Source organism: Martes martes (genome assembly GCF_963455335.1).
Source record: "Martes martes genome assembly, chromosome: 9".
In the NCBI taxonomy this organism is placed as follows: domain Eukaryota; kingdom Metazoa; phylum Chordata; class Mammalia; order Carnivora; family Mustelidae; genus Martes; species Martes martes.
This window is the reverse complement of record NC_137896.1, coordinates 25155495-25171750: the sequence shown is the minus strand read 5'-3', so window position 1 is coordinate 25171750 and position 16256 is coordinate 25155495. Positions and strand designations below refer to the sequence as shown.

Sequence of the window (16256 nt, the reverse complement as noted above, 5' to 3'; positions counted from 1 at the left end):
GCTTAACGCCATTCGTAGGAAAGCTAACATACATTTTTCTGTGGTTAGTGCTTGTGTAGCACGCAGATTTATTTTGTTCTGATATATCTAACAGCTACACTAAAATAGGCATGCTCTCTGCCCTGTAACTGATGGTGTGAGTTTGGTTTGCAGATTGGGTTTGACCAAAGAAGAGTCATTGCTTCAGAACGTGGGCCATGAGGAGGCTGACATCAAGAGTGACTTGCATGTCCCAGGAGAATCAGCACGGCCACAACGTGGTCCAGCCACCCGGCAGCGAGATGGGCATTTCAAGAAACGCTCTCGTCCAGATCTCCGAACCAGAGCCAGAAGGAATCTGTACAAAAAGCAGGAGCCAGAACAAGCAGGGGTCGCTAAAGACACACAGTCTGTGGCACCAGATGTTCCTGTCTATAAGGATGGGGAGGCTGAGAGCGACTCAGCAGAGGCGGGCAGCCCTCATCTGCCTGGCACGGCCTCTGTAGCACCTGACTCAGAGAGTCCCGAATTCCTGACCCAACCGGTGGCTTCCCGGACGCAGACCGATCCAGGCGACCTGGCACACGCCTCTGTGTCTCCAGACAGGATTCCCAGCTTGCCTCAGGAGACTGTGGATCAGGAACCCAAGGATCAGAAGAGGAAGTCCTTTGAGCAGACGGCCTCCGCATCCTTTCCCGAAAAGAAGCCGCGGCTTGAAGATCGTCAGTCCTTTCGTAACACAATTGAAAGTGTTCACGCCGAAAAGCCACAGCCCACCAAAGAGGAGCCCAAAGTCCCGCCCATCCGGGTAGGCAGCTGTTTGATTCCTGGCTGTCCTGGGGCCAGGTTCCCTTCAAGGGTCAGGATATGTGCAGAGCCCCTTTGCAGAGACAGAAGTCTCCAGGCGCTTGTGTTAATTACGTGAGAGTGTAGAGCCCTGTACAAGAGAGCCATTCATGAGCCTGACTTGATGGCCAGGGGGATAAGGTTCTTTTCTTCCTCACTGCTTTGTTCACTCTGTTGAAGTTCTCTCTGGAGGTCAGAATCCTTTGGGGTTTTTAAATCTTTTATTAGGTGGTGTTAGATTCTTTGTGCAGTGACTCACATAGTCCCACCAGAAATTAAATTTAGATAGAAGCCCTTCATATGACGGCCCTTGAGTGGAGTGGTCTCAGAATGGTGTAGTGTCACGGACAGCCATTTTACTGCCAGTATTTCATTTTTGAAGGAAATTATTTGATTCTTAAGGCCATGCCCCCTAAGCTACTAGAATCTTGGTTTAGTTCTACAGTTCCTAAGTCAGATCACCCAGTCAACTAAAACTGTTTTCCAATTCCTCTCTTGCAGATTCAACTTTCACGTATCAAACCACCCTGGGTGGTTAAAGGTCAGCCCACTTACCAGATATGTCCCCGCATCATCCCCATCACGGAGTCCTCCTGCCGGGGCTGGACTGGTGCCAGGACCCTCGCAGACATTAAAGCCCGTGCTCTGCAAGTCCGAGGGGCGAGAGGCCACCACTGTCATCGAGAGGCGGCCACCACTGCCATCGGAGGGGGGGGTGGCCCGGGTGGAGGTGGCGGCGGGGCCACCGATGAGGGAGGTGGCAGAGGCGGCGGCAGTAGTGATGGTGGTGAGGCCTGTGCCCACCCTGAGCCCAGTGGAGCCCCGGGCACCCCTGGAGAGTGTGCGTCAGATCTACAGCGAACACAACTACTGCCGCCTTGTCCTCTGAATGGGGAGCATATCCAGGCTGGGACTGCCGTGTCCAGAGCCAGGAGAGAGGACCTGATTGCTCTTAGAAAGGAGGAGAGCTGCCCACGGCAGAGGGTTCCAGATGTCCTCACAAGTGGGCTAGAAGATGCTTCCCAACTCCCCATTGCTCCCACTGGGGACCAGCCCTGCCAGGCTTTGCCCCCACTGTCCTCCCAAACCCCAGCCCCAGAGAGATTAGTTGAGCAGCCTGCTTTGCATCTAGATGTTAGAACTGAACATGAGCCTGGTACCACTTCCTGGGAAAGTGATGATGAGGATCGTGGACCCTCTCTTCCCCCAGACAGTGGTCCTGTGCAGTCTCTAATGGGGGATGTTGTATTGGAAGGAGGACTTGGCCAGGCTCTAGACCGAGATGATCACCCCACCATGAAGGATCCTGTGAATGTGACTCCTAGTTCCACCACTGTATTGCCATTGGCTGGTTGCCCACAGAATAGACGGTGTGATGAGGAATTGGGACTTGGTGATTCATGCCCACCCACGAGGGAAAGTGCTACTAGACAAGAAGACTTGACAACTGAGGCCCTCGTCTCTGATGGTGCTGCTCCTTGGGTGCTCGGCCTGTCAAAGGATGAGGCAGTGGGACAGCCTGGACCAGACTCAAGGGAACGTGTCCCATCTGTTGAGCCCCAGGCTGTAGAAGAGTGGGAGAAAGCTGCGCCCTTCATTCCTGCGTTACCTGGGGAGTTGACAGCTGCGGAGGGGCTAGACCCCCCTAACCACTTTCCTTTGCTCTGGACAGTGCCGTCTCAGGGGTGTGCTGATGACGGCGCTGGTAGCGACCGCAGACCAGTGGAAGGTGAAAAGTTGAGAATCAATGGAGACTCTGAGGCACTGAGTCCTCATGGCGAGTCCACAGATACAGCTTCTGACTTTGAAGGCGACCTGTCTGAGGACAGCAGTGAGGCTGACTCCAGCGAGGCCACCATCGTGAAGAGAGCCTTGGCAGTGGACACGGATGAGAAACACTCTTGGAACCACTCTGCCTCACTCTCCAAAGTGAATGGTAACCGGAGTCTGGTTACAAGGACAGATAGCATGGCTACTCCTCAGAGCTGGGTGTCTCGTGTATGTGCAGCCCCCCAAAAAATTCCAGATTCCCTGCTGCTGGCTAGCACCGAGTACCAGCCGAGGCTCATGTCTCTGGGCAGACCTGGGTCTTCAGTGGAGGCCACTAACCCACTCGTGATGCAGTTGCTGCAGGGTAACTTGCCCCTAGAAAAGGTTCTTCCTCCAGCCCAAGGCACCGGCAGACCAGAATCCCCACGACTCCCGCTTATGAAAGAGCAGAGCCTTGGCAGCTCCCTGGGAGTGCGATCTTTGCAGGATTCGGCAGAAAACAGTTGTGTGGTTGGCAAGAGCAGTTCCCGTTCTGTAAGAGTGTCAAAGGAGCCTCTTCTGCCTGAGAGCCGTGAAACAAGCCCTGGTCTTGCCAGGCTGGAGCCCAGCCAGGCTCCTGGAGCACCCCAGAAGATTTCCAAGACAGTCCCAGGTCTGGACTCCCTCTATGCAGGGACAGAGCTGACGGCTGCCTCTGGGAAAGCAGAAGTGGATTCCAAAGAGCAGTTTTCTCCTGCTAGTTTGGAAGATAAGGAAGCCAGTGACGTGTCCCAGTGCAGTAATTTGCATGCTGCCCCAGCCAAAAGCCCCGGAAATCTCACTACCTCGAGAGCCCCTTGTTTCTCATCTCCAAATGCAGTCTCCCTGGATCCCGATCAGACAGGTCGGGCCCTGGGTAGTCAGAACAGTGCTGGAGGCCAAGGGAAGAAGCTCTTTGGCCCCAGGAATGAGGCTGCAGCCCTTCAGCGCCCCAGACCTGTGGAGCCTATGCGACTGCCCGCTGATGCCCCTCCTGGTTTTCCCAGTCGGAAGTTGGGGCCAAGCAAAAACTCTATGTCTGGTGGGGTACAGACCGCCAGAGAAGACTGGGCTCCAAAGCCACCATCTGTCTCTGTTGGTGGCATCAAGAGCGAGAAGACTTTTGGGGGGAATCCTCTCAAGGCAAATGCCGAGAACAGAAATGCCACTGGGCCTGGTCCTCGGGAGCTAGTGGATCAGTTGCAGGGGATGCCCTTTGTCCTTGACCTGCCCTTCTGGAAATTACCCCGAGAGCCTGGGAAAGGGCCTGGGCAGCCTCTGGAGCCTTCCTCCATCCCCTCCCAACTCAATATCAAACAGGCATTTTATGGGAAGCTTTCCAAACTCCAGCTAAGTTCCACCAGCTTTAATTACTCCTCCAGCTCCCCCACCTTTCCCAAAGGCCTAGCTGGAAGTGTGGTGCAGCTGAGCCACAAAGCAAACTTCAGTGCGAGCCACAGCGCATCCCTTTCCTTGCAGATGTTCGCCGACAGCAGCACGGTGGAAAGCATCTCGCTCCAGTGTGCGTGCAGCCTGAAAGCCATGATCATGTGTCAGGGCTGTGGTGCGTTCTGTCACGACGACTGTATTGGACCCTCAAAACTCTGTGTATTGTGCCTTGTGGTGAGATAATAAATTATGGCCATGGGAAAAGTTGTATATTTAGTGTGCGTATTTTGATAATGATTGATCTTACATCTGTATACAGGATATCATTGATATAATAGACTCTGTTTCTCCAGGCAAGAACACTCTTGCCCCTCCCTAAAATTTGTAGTGCTAAAGCCTCTCTGTCACTTACCAACTCTTCTGGGTCTGCTGGAAGGGTTTCCTGTGGGGCAAGGCATTGGGCTGCCCAAGGCCGGCTGGCCAGCTTGAGCTCTTGTGCAGACAGAGCCTGGTGTGGTGTGGGGAGCCAGCCTTGACACCCAGAGGGACTGGAAACTGAAGAAAGAAGGTTGTGTTCTCCATCAAGGGAACTAACCTGCCCGAACTGAGTAGGCATGTCAGTCTTCCACTGCCCCCTCCCTGCCATCTTCCCTTCTGCTGCTCCCTCTGGTGGAGCCAATGGCTGGGGAAGCCAACACAGGGTTAAAGTAACTCCCAGCAGTGCCCACTAGGGGGCCCAGGCACCTGCTGACCTCAGGGTCACAGTTCAGTTATTTGCCAGTTGACAGGAGCCAGTTTGACCTTTGGTTCTGTTGCCGAAGCAAATTTGAGACCTTCCTGTCTCAGTACAATTCACTGGCCTGCAGGAGCTTTTGGAACCTTGAATAGACTTGCTCGGACAATGGGGTTGGGCATAGGGTTGTCTTTCCTCTTAAAATGCCACCTGTAGACCTTGTGAGGCAGATGTCCAGATGTTTGGCAGGTGAATTCCTCTGCTTAACATCCTCCCTGTCACTTTGGACTCAGTGGGAGTGGGCATCTCCACGCACCTGTGTATGTGAAAGTCATTTTACATTTCAAAGCAGTGTGTGTTTCTTATTTTTATATTTTTAACTCTTTATCCTTGGATGTATAAAGTGAACTTTTTGGCTTCTGTAAGTATGCTCTATGCACCTCTAATGTTTTATCATGTATTTATATGTTGTACACAGTACTGGCCAATTCTGTAAATGGATGTATTGTACAGAGAACACAAGTGTCTCTCCCTTATTAACCGTCTCCGGCGTCATCGCATTAAAGTGGCGCGTTTCTTTCCGCCGGTGTCAGAGCCGCCGCGTGCTGTGCTGCCCGACGGGAGGGCAGAGCAACTGACGTATGATCTGCCAGCGTAGCCCCGTGCCCTGTCCTGGTCGCCCAGTGGACCCGCCATGGCCTGCAGAGCTGCGGCCAGCCCTCCCACACTCTGCCGAGCAGACGTGTCTCGCCCCTCACGTCTCTTCTCTTCTGACCTTCCACTGGCTGCTCGCTGCCATACGTGACAAATCACCGCCACCAGTGTTAAGTGCTCTGGAGTCAAGGGTGAGTGCCATGGGTGGCCCCAGGCAGGGCTGTCCAGATCTGGCTCCGGGGTTCCCGTCTTCAGCAATATCTGGGACCATCTCGTGCACTTCTGACAGCAGGTTGGGGAAGCAACAGTCACACCTGTTGCCTTCCTCTCTTTCCACACACCTCCAGCACATAGACATCTCCGTAGTTGTCTGCCCTGGCCTTGCTTCCTGCCTGATTTCTTACACCTTGACTCGTTTCAGAGTTGAGAGCTCTCCTTTTTGACTTTGGTTTCCCTGTGTGAGTGCTTCAGTGTGAAGTAGAAAATCGGTGTGACCTCAGCAAGTCTCGTTTCACCTGAAAGACCTCCCCCACCCCCATTTCATCCGCTGTGGCATTTTTGTCATCAGAAGCATGGGTGAGAAGGTTGGCAGTCACGTGGTGGTGTCAATGCAGTATTGGCCCCATCCGAGTTGTCAGCTTTCAGAGTCTGTTTACCAAAGACAGGGAGCCGAGGCTCAGGTATGTTCGATCCTCCTCTTCTGCTGGGACCTTTGGTGGCCTCTAGGCTACAGGTGGAAACAGTTCTGGTCCGTCGGGCTGCTCAGGGAAAGCACTGTTCTTGTATGTCTCTTGTGGTTTTGGAAAAATAAACCCGTACAGCCCGCGCTTGTGGTCTCCGTCGTCTTGCGTGGCCGCCTTGCTGGGCTGGGAAGGAAGGCCAGGAGCACAGAAGCCAGCTTGCTTCACCTTGCTTCCAGAGCCCGTGTTCTCGGCCTGGAAGCTCTACTGTGAGATTAGTGCTGAAGGCCCAACTTGCCACTTTCTGTGGTCTTTAGATGCTGGGTGTGGTGGCGTGGACTGGGAGCAGAAATCTCACGAGAGTGGTGAGGGCCCTCATCCCAGCTGCCCCATGGAGACATAGTCCCCAAGAGATTCCTGATGGCTGGTGATTGCTGGGGGTGGTGACCTGTTCCAACTTTGAAAAACCTGTCAGTATAAGTGCCTCGTCTCCCTGCACAGCAGGCAGCTGGGAGGGGGGTGCTGGCATCAGAGGATACCCGTGGAGGGGGCCTGAGGGTGACAGGCTGCAGTCCCCAGACTTAGTGGAGTACTTATGTGCACGATTCTGGGCTTAGCAGAAACTACCTTAGCATAGAAATAATGCATTGCAAAAACACGCTGGAAGTACTGGTGAATGAAAATATGTTCCCGTTAGCTCGTGGCCTGCGAACTGGTGAAAAGCAGGCTCTCTCTGGTGCCTGAGCTTCTGGGGAGCTGTTTGCTGCTGGTGGCGATGCTGCGTGTACTGTTGCCATTGTGGCGTGGCACGGCCCGTTTGCTGGTTCTCGGGAGCTTTGATCCGGGGCTGGTTCCTCGTCAAGAAGGCAGCAGAATACGGGGTGGTTGGATGCAGGCCTTGCTTCCCAACAGCTCTGTGGCCCCTGGCGGGGCAGCCTCTCTGAATGGGGACAGTAATTCCTGCTTCGTCGTTAGCACCTTGCACATAGAAAGTACCCCAGACTGTTCGGTTGTACCTGGTGAGTAGCTGCCCGAACTTGGAGTAGAAGTCTGCATGGCTCCTGCCACCTGCCTTCCCCTTGGCCCAGAGGACGGCTGTGGGGAGGTGGGGCTCGTGCACTGAGGGTTGGTGCAGCCTCTCAATGGACATCTGGCTTTTGACCTTACTCTTTGGTTGTTGAGTACACGGTCCTAAGTTTAGAGAATGAGTTCCTTGCAGGGGAGACCGTTTTAACTCATGATCTGAAGGATGAGGAAACCCTAAAAATGTTTTAGAATATGGAAAGGATATTATTCTTCTGGCCTGGTGAGCATCGTGACTGTTATGTCCATCCTGCTCTTAAGTCAGATCCTGCTTGAGAGGGATGTGTGGGTTGGGTGTGTGTGAGCTTAATAGAGTAGCCGCTGATGATCGGGGCCTGGGGGGACCAGAGCCTTTGCCTGCTTGCCTCTCAAGAGGAGGTGGCACAGGCTGTGTTGTGCTTCTGTGTGGGCACCGACTAAACTGATGGGGAAAGTGAGTTTGTGACCTTGGAGACGAGGACTTGAAACCAAATGTCGACAGTGCCCCACGCTTCCTCTTGTCTCCGTGCATGAATTTGAAAGCCTGTACTAACTACCAAAAGATGTAGATGAAAGCCCTACAAAGAAAGTAAGAGTGAAAAAGAGACAGCTGTCTGTGCAGTGGCCCTTAACCTTTCTGGGAACACAGACTCCTTGGAGAGCCCCATGGGTACTCCAGACCTTCTCCCCCAGGAAGGCACATGCATGTGAAGTTGGGCAAACTATTTCAGAAGGCTCATTGGCTCCTTAGGCAGCTGGGACCCCGCATTTAAGAGCCCCCTGACCGGTAATAAACCTCATAAAATCTGGGTTTATACAAGAGATCAAGGAGGGGAGTGAGGACTTTGCAAAGGATTCTTAGGTTTCTGGTAAACTGGGCTTCCCTAGTGCATGATCATTTTATTTATTTTTTAATTTAAGTTCAGTTAATATATATTTGTTTCAGAGGTAAATTTCAGTGATTCATCAGTCGCACATAACACTAGTGCTCATTCCATCATGTGCCGTCCTTAATGCCCATCGCCCAATTACCCCATCCCCCCACCCCTTCCCCTCCAGCAGCCCTGTTTGTTGAGTTCAGTGTCTCTTAAGCTTTGTCTGATTTCATCTAATTTTATTTTTCCCTCTCTTTCCCTATGCTCCTCTGTTTTGTTTCTTAAATTCCACATGAGTGGGATAATTGTCTTTCTCAGATTTATTTTGCTTAGCATAATAATACCCTTTTCATCATTACTTTAAAATTGCACTTATGTGCATGTTCTCTCCTTCCCCTCCCTGAGTAAAGGGAGGTTTGCCTGTTTTGTCACCGAGTAAATTTTAGTTCACCGTTCCCGTGGGGGCATTCCTGTTTGATGATGTCCTGTCCACTGCTGACAGCAGTGGTCCTGGGGCCCCATGTAAAGAAGCCAGGGATCAAAGAACGCTTCTCCATCCTTGAGTGATGTCTCCTCCTCGTCTTCGATCCTGGAGCTTCTGTCCCATCCCGTCCTGTCCTGTCCGGTTCTTCATCTGGAGGTAAGTGCTTTCCTGCTGCCGGTGAGTCTGCGGGCAGTGGATCTGGGCTTCCGATGCGTTGGCCCAGGTCCTGGGGCTTTCATGGTCCCTTGGTGATTCTCAGCGGGGGTAGTTTGGGTTAGGACAGTCGTTTCATGGTATCACTGAGGCATTGCTGCCCTTGGTCCCTATGTTGCGTGAAGAGAGGCACATAGCTACTATCTTCAGCTTTATGGTCCCTGCTAATCTTAAGAACCTTGGCCCTACACTGTGTTCCCTGGCTGTGGTGGCTTCAAGCCACCGCCCCTCTCTTTTTATCTATTTCCTATATTAGGGTATTGTACAGAGTTTCAGTTTTAAAGATACTGCCACTACAAAAAACAAACATAAAAACTGCAATGTAATGTGTGTCTGTGTATCTGAACACACAATTTTAAAACTAACCTTTATGCTTGTAACTTGCAGAATTGTTTTTTCAAACTCATGACAGGTTTGCCCCCAGCCATATTCCTGGAAGTTCTCCTCAAGGTGTAGCCTAAATGATATATGCAGGATGAAAAAAGGTCTGTGTACAAGTAAACAGCCCTTTTCCCTTAAGGTGGGCTCAGGAGTTTTGGGTCAAACGGAACATCAAGTGTTGCAGGTTAACGGCCCTCAGTCTTCCGAGCCGGCACTGAGGGGCCGGTGCATGCAAGCCTGGTTTCAGTGGGGCTGGAGGAGCAGGGGTGGGGGTGGGGGGCCGGGAATGGGCCACCTGCGCATGCCACCCGACGAGTATTAGTAAAGTTTCTTTTCCTTCTCTTTCCAATGGGCTAGGTGTCAAAAGAAATGACAGGCTTACTCGTTTGAGGAAAGTTTACCAAGGGCCTTCAATGGTGGGCTAGCACTCCAGCCGGGAAAGGTGGTCTACTTACTAGCAGAAGGGCGGGTCGGTGCCGCCCTTCACAGGTGTGCAAGGAAGAGAGCTGGCTGGCGGGGCTGTTGAGAGGACACGGTGGGAATGAAGCATCCGGTTTGTTATTCAGTGTTTATTAAGTAGATTCAGTCTTATATATGATATACAGATTCAAAAGAAAAAGGATTCCACATACTTATGAAATCAGTGCATTTAGCAAGTAATACCATGGAGATAACAGCTCGATTAACAGCTCATTGGTCTTTTGTTAAGTGAGGGAGAGGGACTTGGCCTGTGCTAGTCATTCCACAAACAAACAGAATTTAGTTGCATCACATAGAGAAGACACATTCTAAGAATTAAAATATTAAGCCACATTTACTGGAAAAAACTCACTATATAGAACACAATTTTTATAGAGCATCGAGGAGGAAGTCATCACCTGCTTAGAAGAGCCACGTTAAGTTGCATAGGTGCATATCTGTAAAAATATAATTTAGAGGTGTAGCCATTGATTAAGTAATAAAGAGTCACCTTTAAAAGTTGGTGCCATCTGCGGTTTGTCTTAAGTGCCATATGCTTACCGTCTGGAGCCCCCTGCCCCTCCTCAGAGGTCATGCCTCCAGAGCGAGCTGCCTCCAGGGGGGTACCCTGAAGGAATGCTTGTACCATCTGCACTGGGAAGTCCTAAAACCTCATCTCCAATAAGAAATTCACGCTCTCCCAAAACATGTCTAATTTATACTGGAGGACTGACAGCCTCTTGGGTTGTCCCTAAATCCTAGGTGGCTTGACCCTGAAGGTCCCATGAGTCACCTTGAACCACCCACCTACCCCCACCCCCCCCACCCCCGCCAAACTGCTGGGAGACTTCCACTGCCCCACAGCTCTGCCTCGAAGTCCTGCTCACATGCTCCTGGAGTCCACGCAGGTCCCCCCCGCCCCCCGCAGCTGCTGGGACATCTCGGCGCTGCCCCCTGCTCCTAACCGACCACACCACAGAGGCATATGGGCCATCTGCCGCACAGAGATTTTTCTGAGCTTAGAAAAAGTATTTTTCAGCAAATCTTGAGTTCTATGTGGTGTAGGGTTTTCGTTTTTGTTTTTAGGTGGAAACACAGGTAAAAAGAGAGGTTTTTGTTTTGTGGCTTTGCTAAGCAGATGAGCTTAGTGAGGTGCACCTTCCTCCTCAAGAGCGAGTCTTGCAGAACACACAGGGACTGGGGCGTCTGTACATGTAAACAGTACACTTTCACTGAGTCCAAAATTAGGAGCAAAAATACAAAGGTTCACATTGGTCTTAGGTAGATACAGGCGAAAAAGGATTGAGCTGTTTAGCTCAGAAACAACAAAAACAAAGTTTCTAAAGCACCACTAAATTATATAAAAATCAGACCATGGACGGATTGAAACTGGTATTCTGGTGAAATACTTTACTATCTTGTAAAAAGTTTTACAAAAAATTACAAATTAAAAGTATCAACCCTCTGAGTTCAAAGCAGCATTTTGAAAATGAACTGGTAGTTAATCCTGTAACCACCCCTGGAGTCGTAAGTGGCCCTTAGGAATAGGGATGGCCGGGTTCCACCTGTTTGAAATCCTTGAAAACCCTGCTAGCCCCCTCCTGTCCCCCTCCCCCCCCAACACGGTCCTGGGGTACAGACTGTACTGGAGGTGACGGTAAAATGAATTTCAGATGGGTCACACCATTACTGGTCTGTAGATGTCTACCATGAAGACCAAATTCCCATTTCTCCTGATTCTACCCTTCTGCTGGATTTAGCCCCCTGCAAAGACTCTGAATTGGTGAATTGGTGTCTTCTACTCTTGAGTTACCTTTTAGCTTAGGATCCCCAATGGAGAATTTGTGCCCTGAGGCCCTCTGTGAGACTTTTAAATGGCTGTGGGGCAGGGCGTTGGAAGCTCCCTTTGGGAGAAGGCAGTCCCTGGGGTGAGGGTGAGGACAGGGGTGGGGGTGGGACAGCAGTGACCTAGGTCTTGCAGACCCAGCTCTTCCGTGCTCTCCAAGTCAGGAGCAGGGGGGAGGGGTTGAAGCTGCATCTTTGAAAACTAGAGCAAAACAGAACAAGTTCCCTGACTGAAAGAGCTAACGGAGTGCTGTTTTCACACAGTGACTTGCTCCTGATTCTGCCATCACAGGGAAGGAGCCCACAGAGGTGGCGGGGGCACTGTGGCAGAATCCACTGTCCCAGAGGGGCCGTGGGGAGCCCCGGCCTGCAAGGCCTTCCTCTCACACCAGTGCACCTGCGCAGGCTGAGGTGGCCTGCTCAGGAAAGCGGGACTCTCACACCGACATTTAGGATGATCTTCAGATCTAATCCCTTCTGTGGGGTGGTGACACAGCCCCTCCCAGCCCTTCTCGCTCCAGTCTGTGAGGAAAGCACTGCATCCTTGCCTGGCTAGGGAACCTGTCTCCGGGAGGGGGAATGACAAGTTAAGCAGTTGGTATCAAGAATTATAAGGTGGCGATTGTCTCTGCCAGTTTTTAACATTAAGATTCTCACAAATTGCCTGGGGTAACATTTTGCAAAAGACCTACTGATTACTTTGTAGTATTGTTCACACACATAAATATTTACACAAATTGAAACGTCTGGGAGTAGCACTGAGCAGGTGGGGCTGGATGTGTGGATGGCTGGGGTGGGGGACAGGCCTTGGGCACTGGAGCTTGTGCTGTGCTAAGGGGAGAGACTCGGGTGTCCTGGTCCTGACCAGAGAGGCCTGGAGATTGGTCAGATGGAAGGCAGAGGTGGTGTGGCTGGGTGGGGCGTTGGAGGCCACTTGAGAAAGACCGCCCCCAACTACTGGGGGCTGGAAGCAAGCACGGGGAGGGGCACCCTACCTTTCAGTGGCTCCAAGGCCCACAGCTCGGGCATGGGTCTGAGGCGGGGTGGGGCATCCATGCAGGAGCCCCTCCCTGGCCCTCCTGAGGGTGGTCTACCATAGTGCTGGGGAGCAGGTAGCTGCAGGAAGCTGGTTTGGGAAGGGGTACCTGCTCTGGGGTCTAGTGGCTGTGGCCGTCCTAGGGTCCACGCAGCCCTGGCTCCCCTGGGGCCTCTTTGCTCTGAGGGAGGAAAGGCAACAGAGGGCTTCTGCCGGCTCTGGGCAGGGGCGGGCAGCAGAGAGCTGCTGTCATGGCTACGGAGTGTTGCATGGAGAGGCCCCGGGGGCCTTCTGAGGTCCGGGTGAGTCCCTGGTTTTAGCAGCACTGGTAGGTATTGCACTGAGCAAGAGGAAGTGCCTACTGGGGAGGAAGGAAACCAGGCCAGCCTTTTCTTTCTGCCCTTTTTCACACTCCAGGGATTGTGGGTTTCTTCCAGGACTGGCCCCTGCAGAAGGGCAGGTCCTCGGAGAACCCAAGTGGCTTCTCTACTTCTATCGATGGTCCCTTTACTCCAGCCCCGGGGGCAGAGGACAGAAGCTGCAGTCCACCCAGGAGCTTGTAGCTGCTTTTCCTATTCGGTGGCTGCATGACAGCTGGAGGCCCACCCTGAAGAAACAGGCCCTTTCTGGCAGGTGTCTGAGGGCCCTGGGCCTGTGCGGAGAAGTGTTCAGACCTGGCTCCCTGGGGGCAGGTGAGAGCAAGGGCCCTGCAGAGCAGCTGCTCTCCCCCAGCACTCTGTCCTGCTGAACAGCCAGGAGGGTTGGGGCCAAGGGGCTGCAAGCTGCTGCTTGTGAGGGTCGCAGCCCTCTCTGGGCTCCAGGTCCTGGCCACCCCTCTGGACTTACCTCCCAGGCAGACACCTTGTGTGGGGGAGTCGGGAGATAGATAGCCATTCAGAACGGGCTCAGGGCACATCCTGGAAAAAGCCCACGCTGGAGTGTGAGGTAGAATACAGGAGACCATGTGACTGGGGCATCTGTGGAATGGGGGTAGGGGAGCCATTTTTGTCTTTGCTTCGCATTGGGTGTGGGTGAGGTCCTCCGGCTTGGCGGTGCTGGGTGCTCGGGAGGACAGCCAGCCCGGCGCCCACCTCCCCGAACCCCGCCCTGCCGGCCCCCAGCCCACGCCAGTGTAGTGATACGGAATGTTAGGGCACAGGGATACATCCTTCTGATCAGACAGACATAGACTGGTAATCTGTACAAACACAAAAGAATCCATTTTCAGAAAAATAAATTACTAAGGGGAGAGGAAGAAAGGGTCCACTTTGTTTTTCTCAATAAATATGCAATTCTGCTCACCTAAGACTTGAAAGGTAATTATCTGGGGGTGGGATTCTAACATCAGGGTCCACGAAGATGATTCTAAATAGAGCTGCGTCCCCAACGCCTTGTCAGGGGAGCCCCAGCCCTTCCAAAGCTGCCCCATTGGCCTCTTCCAAGCAGGTCAGAGCACCCGTGTGGTGAGATTCCAAAAAAAGTGTCCTTGTGCCCAAAGTCGCAGGTGCTTGGTGTGTGGCTAGAAACAGCTCTTTTGGATCCCACCTCTTTCAAAAAAACAAAATGTACCAAGTTGTGAGGCAAGAAGCCGGGCCGGGACAGCCTCCTTCCCCAGGGTAGTGCACTCCGGGTGCCGTGGGGTCAGTTCTGCTGTAAAATGAGGTTTTCCAGTTCATCCGCGGAGCGCAGCAGGAAGGCGGCAGACTCTCGGTAGCCGGCGATGAGCTGCCGCACCGCGCTGATCTCTGTGGGGCTGAGCTGGGCGGTGGGCATGGTCCTGCTGGTGCTGTTGCTGGAGGGCGTGGGCGTGGGTGTGCTGGAGGCCGTGGTGGCCCCGCCTTTCATGCTGAGGTCGGTGGGCCCTGTGGAGGGGAGAGCGCAGGTGAGGAGGGGAGCTGACCCCTCACATGGCATCCGGGAGGGGCCGTCCCTCTGTGTGTCGTCTTGGGGGCCTGCTGTGGCTCAGGCGCTCCGGCCTCAACAGCTGAACCCTAGTGCCTAGAATGGGGCCTGGTACCAGCAGATGAGATGTGGGGTTCTCTGTGAACCCTCAGGGCAGTCCGGCGGGAAAGGGGACCTTATGGTCGATAGGTGGAAGTTGGGGAGGCCTGATGGTGGGAGGTTTGCCCTGGGTCACGTGAGCAGGGTGGCCCGTGGCCAGGGGCTCTGACCCTAGCTCCTTGGCCCCGCTCACACCTCTGCTCACAACTGTGGAGCTTTCTGAGGACCGTAGGTGGACAGTGCTCCCCGGACTCCCCTCCCTGGGGTAAAGCAGAGCTTCCCCTGGGAGCTGGCGGCAGCTGAGGGAAAGTGTGGGCCCGACCCCGTGAGAAAGTCCCTTGGTGGTGGCCTGTGCCGTGCAGACGGCCGCGTGCTGTTTGTCCCCTGATGGGGTGGCTCTCCAGGGAGAGGGTATTCAGGACACCTGCAGGTAAGCCTGCAGGTGTGTGGAAAGCCCTAGAGGCCAGAGTGGAACCACAGAAGACTGGGAAAAGAAATAAAAGTGTGTGTGCTCAGAAAAGGGAGGGGAGAAGAAATGCCAGGTGCCCTGCTTGGCTGGGGAGATGTTGGGGCTAGGCCAGCCGGAGAGTGACCACATTCTGCAGGGGAGTGGCTGGGAGTGCCAAGTTGGAGGAAGGGGCCGTGGGTGCTAAGCCTGTTTCTGATGAACTGTGGCACACTGAAATCTCCCCCACCCTCCTCTGAGGGGGTCTTCTGTGGCTGAGTGAGGGGAAGGCTGATGCGGTAGGGCAGGTGTGTGAGGGCGGGGGTGGTCAGAACAGGACCCTGTGGCACTATCTGGAGAAGTCCCTTCTGGCCTCTGAACGATGGCAGCAGCAAAGGAGCCTGAAGTCTTCTGAAACATCCTAGGGGTGTGTGTGGCAGGGGACCACCACCAGGTGGTCTCCCCTTTGCCCCAGGCTGCTCCACAGGTGCATGGCTTCGGAATCGGGCGCCTGAACTCAAGGCCTGCTCTGGCACGCTGCAGGCACCTGTTCGACATCCCCGAGTCTCGGAACTCGAGGAGGCTGCTGGGGGCTGAGCCAGGCCCGTGAAACTCAGCATGGCTGGGAGCTGCCAGGCCCACAGGGAACGGGCTTCCAGACAGGTTTTGGGGCTTTCTGATTGGGCACCCAGGAGTCACGGAGGCTCCTGGAATTTGAAATACATTCTTTTGAGGTGTTGAGCTAGGACACAGCCAGAGAAGAGCATGTCTTGGGGGGTGTGGGAGCTGGAGCATCCTCCGGGAGACCATCTGCCCACGCCTGCCCCTGCTCCCTAGCCTTCTCCCCACGACCCCTTGGGTTTGGGCAGCCAGTGCCACTCACTCTTGCATCTACAGGGGCACTACGGGGGCCCTCTACGCCGCTACAGAGAGAGAGAGATGGATGAGCTCTGGTCACTGGAGGCCGCTAGGCTGGAAACCTCACGCTGGGAGAGACCGTGGAAAAAACTGCCGCTGAAAAGAGCTGGTGCAGCCCCTCGTGGGGAAGGAGGCTGGAGTCTGCGGCGGGCCCATCCGTCACCGCAGCTGTTTCCTCTCTGGACAGAGCACATGGACATCAAGGAGGAAGCCTTGGAAACGGCTTGCTAAGTAAGGGATGTCCTTGGAATTGAGAGTCAAGGGAGCAGCTAAATCTATTAAAATGAAACCCAAGTGGAAGGAGCAGGGCTGTGACTTAGCTGGAAACAGCAGCCAAGCAGGCGGTAAGTTCTTCTTTGGGTGGCCAAAGGGCCACAGGGTTAGGCTGGGAGCAGGGGTGCCTCTGCCGATTCTTGGATGCTGCAGGGCTGGCCCCGGGGTGGCTCCTCCAGACAGCAGAGGAGAGCT

General features: G+C 53.7%; 2 protein-coding genes across 4 annotated transcripts in view; one reads left to right on the top strand and one right to left on the bottom strand.

Moving 5' to 3' along the window:
• Window positions 1-6209, top strand: part of ASXL1 (ASXL transcriptional regulator 1) — a 78610-nt gene extending 72401 nt beyond the window's left edge. For both annotated transcript variants that reach the window (XM_080813380.1, XM_080813379.1), the window contains 2 exons: window positions 154-787; window positions 1327-6209. In XM_080813380.1, coding sequence (XP_080669506.1) covers window positions 154-787; window positions 1327-4245 — 3553 coding nt within the window. In that variant the 3' untranslated portion in view covers window positions 4246-6209. The remainder of the gene's footprint in view (window positions 1-153; window positions 788-1326) is intronic.
• A 6337-nt stretch (window positions 6210-12546) lies between these two features.
• Window positions 12547-16256, bottom strand: part of NOL4L (nucleolar protein 4 like) — a gene marked incomplete at its 5' end in the record, with an annotated part of 126668 nt that continues 122958 nt past the window's right edge. For both annotated transcript variants that reach the window (XM_080814665.1, XM_080814666.1), the window contains one exon: window positions 12547-14286. In XM_080814665.1, the coding sequence (XP_080670791.1) occupies window positions 14066-14286 (221 nt within the window). In that variant the 3' untranslated portion in view covers window positions 12547-14065. The remainder of the gene's footprint in view (window positions 14287-16256) is intronic.